Genomic DNA, 3476 nt, shown 5'->3' with positions numbered 1-3476 from the left:
TGGGGTATAGCCTAAGCATTAGGATTTTTTTTTTTAACACCCAGATGATACTAAATGCACCAACGTTTGAAAGCCACTGTCCTATAAACTTCTCATTACAATCTTTTATGAGGTCTTAAACTTTCTTAGGCAATCTAATGCTGTGGTTATTTGCGTCCACATATGTTTTTCTACTTCTGTTAAATTGTAAGTCTTTTAGGAGTGAGAATTGTTTTTTAATTCAATATTTATCACCATCTTTCTAACAAGACAGCTCTATAATAGGATTTTAATAAGTATTTATTGAATGCATGCTTGAAGACAGAGATAGAAAGATCCCTTGAACTCAGGAGTTCAAGACCAGCCTCAGCTCTACTAAAAACAGAAAAATTAGCTGAGCATTGAGTTGGGTGCCTGTAGACCAAACTACTTGGGAGACTGAAGCAAGAAGATCACTCAAACGTAGGAGTCTGAGGTGGCTATGAGCTTGGCTGATGCCATGGCACTCTAGCTTAAGGCAAGAGAGTGAGACTCTGTCTCAAAAAAAAAAAACAAATGTATTGAATGAATGACAGAGGAAGTATTTATTTGCAATCTAAAAATGTTTTATTAATACCATAAATGTGGCTTTTGACCTAATTTGAAGACTAGTTGGATATATACTTAAAATTGTGGAGTTTCTTCTTTCTAAAAAAAAGTCAAGATCTCTGAAGAATCAAAGCCTGGTAGCTAGAATGTGCCTTCTAACTGTGAATAGACTCTCTGGACCCCAGCATGGCTGACCATTGCCATTGCTAGGAGCTGTTTACAGAGATATGCAGCTTCGAATCCTAAGAATCCAGGGGGCAAAGCAAAACCATGCAGCCCAAACCTACACACTCTATGCCTCCAGTTCAGAACTCATGGCTGAAATATGATGATGTTATTATTTCTTTCTCTCCAGGGTGGCATTTTGATATTTATGGGGACACTTGTTCTCACTATGAAGGCATCCATTATTGAAATGTTTCTTGGTAAGTACTTTTACATGTGTATCTGGATACCCTTCTAACATTTTTCTAAGGTCTGAAAATCTGGCCAAGAAAAGTTTTAAACCAAGACAGAGCATACAAACAATACAATATATCTTTTTATGATAAACATTTTGTAGAGACATTTGATAACCTTAAAAGCACAGATCAAATTCAGGATGCATGTGTACATATACTATTATATAAAATGAATATTGTGTATGTATTACACATATGTCTCTACTTATTATATATTACTCACACAAATCTTTATGTGTAGTCTTCAGCAACTAGCAAATATTTCACATATAGCATATGTGCTGATTCTCAATTTTAGGATCTTCTTTTTCCTTAATGTCACACACAAAAAAATTTGTGATTGACATAGATTTAATTGTACCATTGGTAACATACTTTTAGAGATGACACTCTTTAAACTTACCCATTATTACCACAGAATGCAATTGTACACAGCCCCTCAAGGAGCAGTAGGTAGACTAGAAGAAGAATATCCGTTGTGTTTAGGAATAAGCCCAAGGGTAATCTTCTGTTAAACTTGACCTCATTGTTCTGCAGCCCTGTCAGGTAAAGTGATCCTCTGGGTCATTGTGCAACTATTGCTAGAGAAGGGAGGAAAGGCCTTTCAAATAGTCTCTATCAATTTGCTAGGGCTGTTATAAAAAAAAAAATGCCACAAATCAGGCAGCTTAAGAAAACAAAAATCTATTCTCTCCCAGTTCTGGAGACTAGAAGTCCAAAACCAAGGTGTGAGCAGGATTGGTTCCTTTAAAGGACTATGGTTTACTGGAACTCATTGGTGTTTTTCAGCTTGTAGATGCATCACTCTGATCTCTGCCTTCATCTTCACTTGGTATCCTCTCTGTGTGTGCATGTTTTGTCTCCAACTTCTCCCTTCTTATTATAACATCAGCCATACTGGATTAGGAGCCCATCTACTCCAGTATGACCCCATCCTAACTTAACTAGTTACATCTGTAATGAGCCTAATTCCAAATAAGGTCGTGCTCTAAGATACTGGGAGTTAGGAATTAAACATAATAATTGGGGGAGCAGAGCATAATTCAACCCATAGTATGGTGAGAATGTCCAAAGTCTGTTCAGAGGGAGGGCACCTGGCAGAATCAAGGACTAGAAGAGAAGAAAGGAACACAACTGGAGAGAAAACAGGGTTCTAGGTGTGGTGAAGGATCACTGGACCAGGAATCAGAGGGAGGACATGGGTTTTAGTCCTGACCCCACTACCAACTTGCTCATTTTAGCAAGTCACACCTCCTCTCAGAGCCTCCTGTAAATTATACAGTTGAGCTAGTAATCACCAGTCCTCTGAATAATGACTGCCAGAAAGCTTAGGTCACGCCATGTGTCTGGCAGCTAGGTCACCCTCTTCTGGAAAATAGCAGCTCTATCTCTGGCTCCTGTCAGGGGCTTCTGGGTACCTGGGATACCTGGGGTAGCCTTCCCACATCACTATTTTTCTTGGGGACTGAGCATGTTCCTCGGAACAGCCACTCCAACACTGCCTCTACAATGTTCTAGATGCCTAGCTTGCTTTAGTAAACAAAAGGTTGGGTACGACACTGGGAATGGTCACCTTGAAATCCCAGGGTCCTTCATTTCCACCTCACCTTTTTGAGATTCTACCTCTCTTCCCATAATAACCTATAGGTTAATAGGTCCCTAGCATAGGAATAGGGGTTTGGGGCAAGGGGTTAGTAATAGGATTTAGTAAAACAAACAAACAATGAGGCCATTTTAAATTCTGCTGTCTTCCCCAGCATCACAGAACCAATAAGAGAGACCCGGTTGTCCTTCTTCATGCCTTGCTTTTCTCAGCCTACCCTTTCCCCTCCGGGTTGCTCATTCAGATAGTAGGAAATGAAAGTAGAAAGAGAAGACTTTTGTACCTCACGCAGTAAGGCCATATATGGCAAGTTCACGGTCAACATCATATTCAGTAGTGAAAAGGTAAAAGCTTTTCCTCTAAGATCAGAAACACGACAAGGATGCCCACCTCAACCACTTCTATTCAACATAGTGTTAGAAGTCCTAGCCAGAGCAGTTAGGCAAGAAAAAGAAAGTTATGGACATTAAAAAGGGCAAAGTAAAATTGTCTCTGCAGATGATATGATCTTGATCTTATACGTAGAAAATCCTAAAGAGTTCAGCAAAAACTAATAAATTAATTCAGTAGAGTTAAAGGATATAAAATCAACATACAAATATCAGTAGTATCTTGATACACTGACAATGAACTATCTGAAAAAGAAATTAAGAAAACAATCCCATTTACAATAGCATTAAAAAATACTTAGAACCTTGAGGTAAAAGATCTGTACACTAAAAACTATAAAACACAAATAAGGAAATTGAAAAAGACACAAAGAAATGTAGATTTTTCCCCTCTTCCCCCTCACTATTCTCTACTTTCCCTCTCTCTCTTCTCTTCTCCACTCTCCCCTCATCTCT

At 38.7% G+C, this 3476-nt stretch overlaps 1 protein-coding gene across 5 annotated transcripts in view; it reads left to right on the top strand.

The window, feature by feature from the left end:
* Window positions 1-3476, top strand: part of VIT (vitrin) — a 118252-nt gene that overhangs the window by 24487 nt on the left and 90289 nt on the right. For all 5 annotated transcript variants that reach the window (XM_003795692.2, XM_023516659.1, XM_003795693.2 and 2 more), the window contains exon 2: window positions 923-992. In XM_003795692.2, the coding sequence (XP_003795740.2) occupies window positions 941-992 (52 nt within the window). In that variant the 5' untranslated portion in view covers window positions 923-940. The remainder of the gene's footprint in view (window positions 1-922; window positions 993-3476) is intronic.

The sequence above is a fragment of the Otolemur garnettii genome, unplaced genomic scaffold (genome assembly GCF_000181295.1).
Source record: "Otolemur garnettii isolate 467f Iridium unplaced genomic scaffold, OtoGar3 scaffold00095, whole genome shotgun sequence".
Taxonomy (NCBI): domain Eukaryota; kingdom Metazoa; phylum Chordata; class Mammalia; order Primates; family Galagidae; genus Otolemur; species Otolemur garnettii.
The sequence above is the reverse complement of the archived record's forward strand: the minus strand, read 5'-3'. Positions and strand labels throughout refer to the sequence as shown.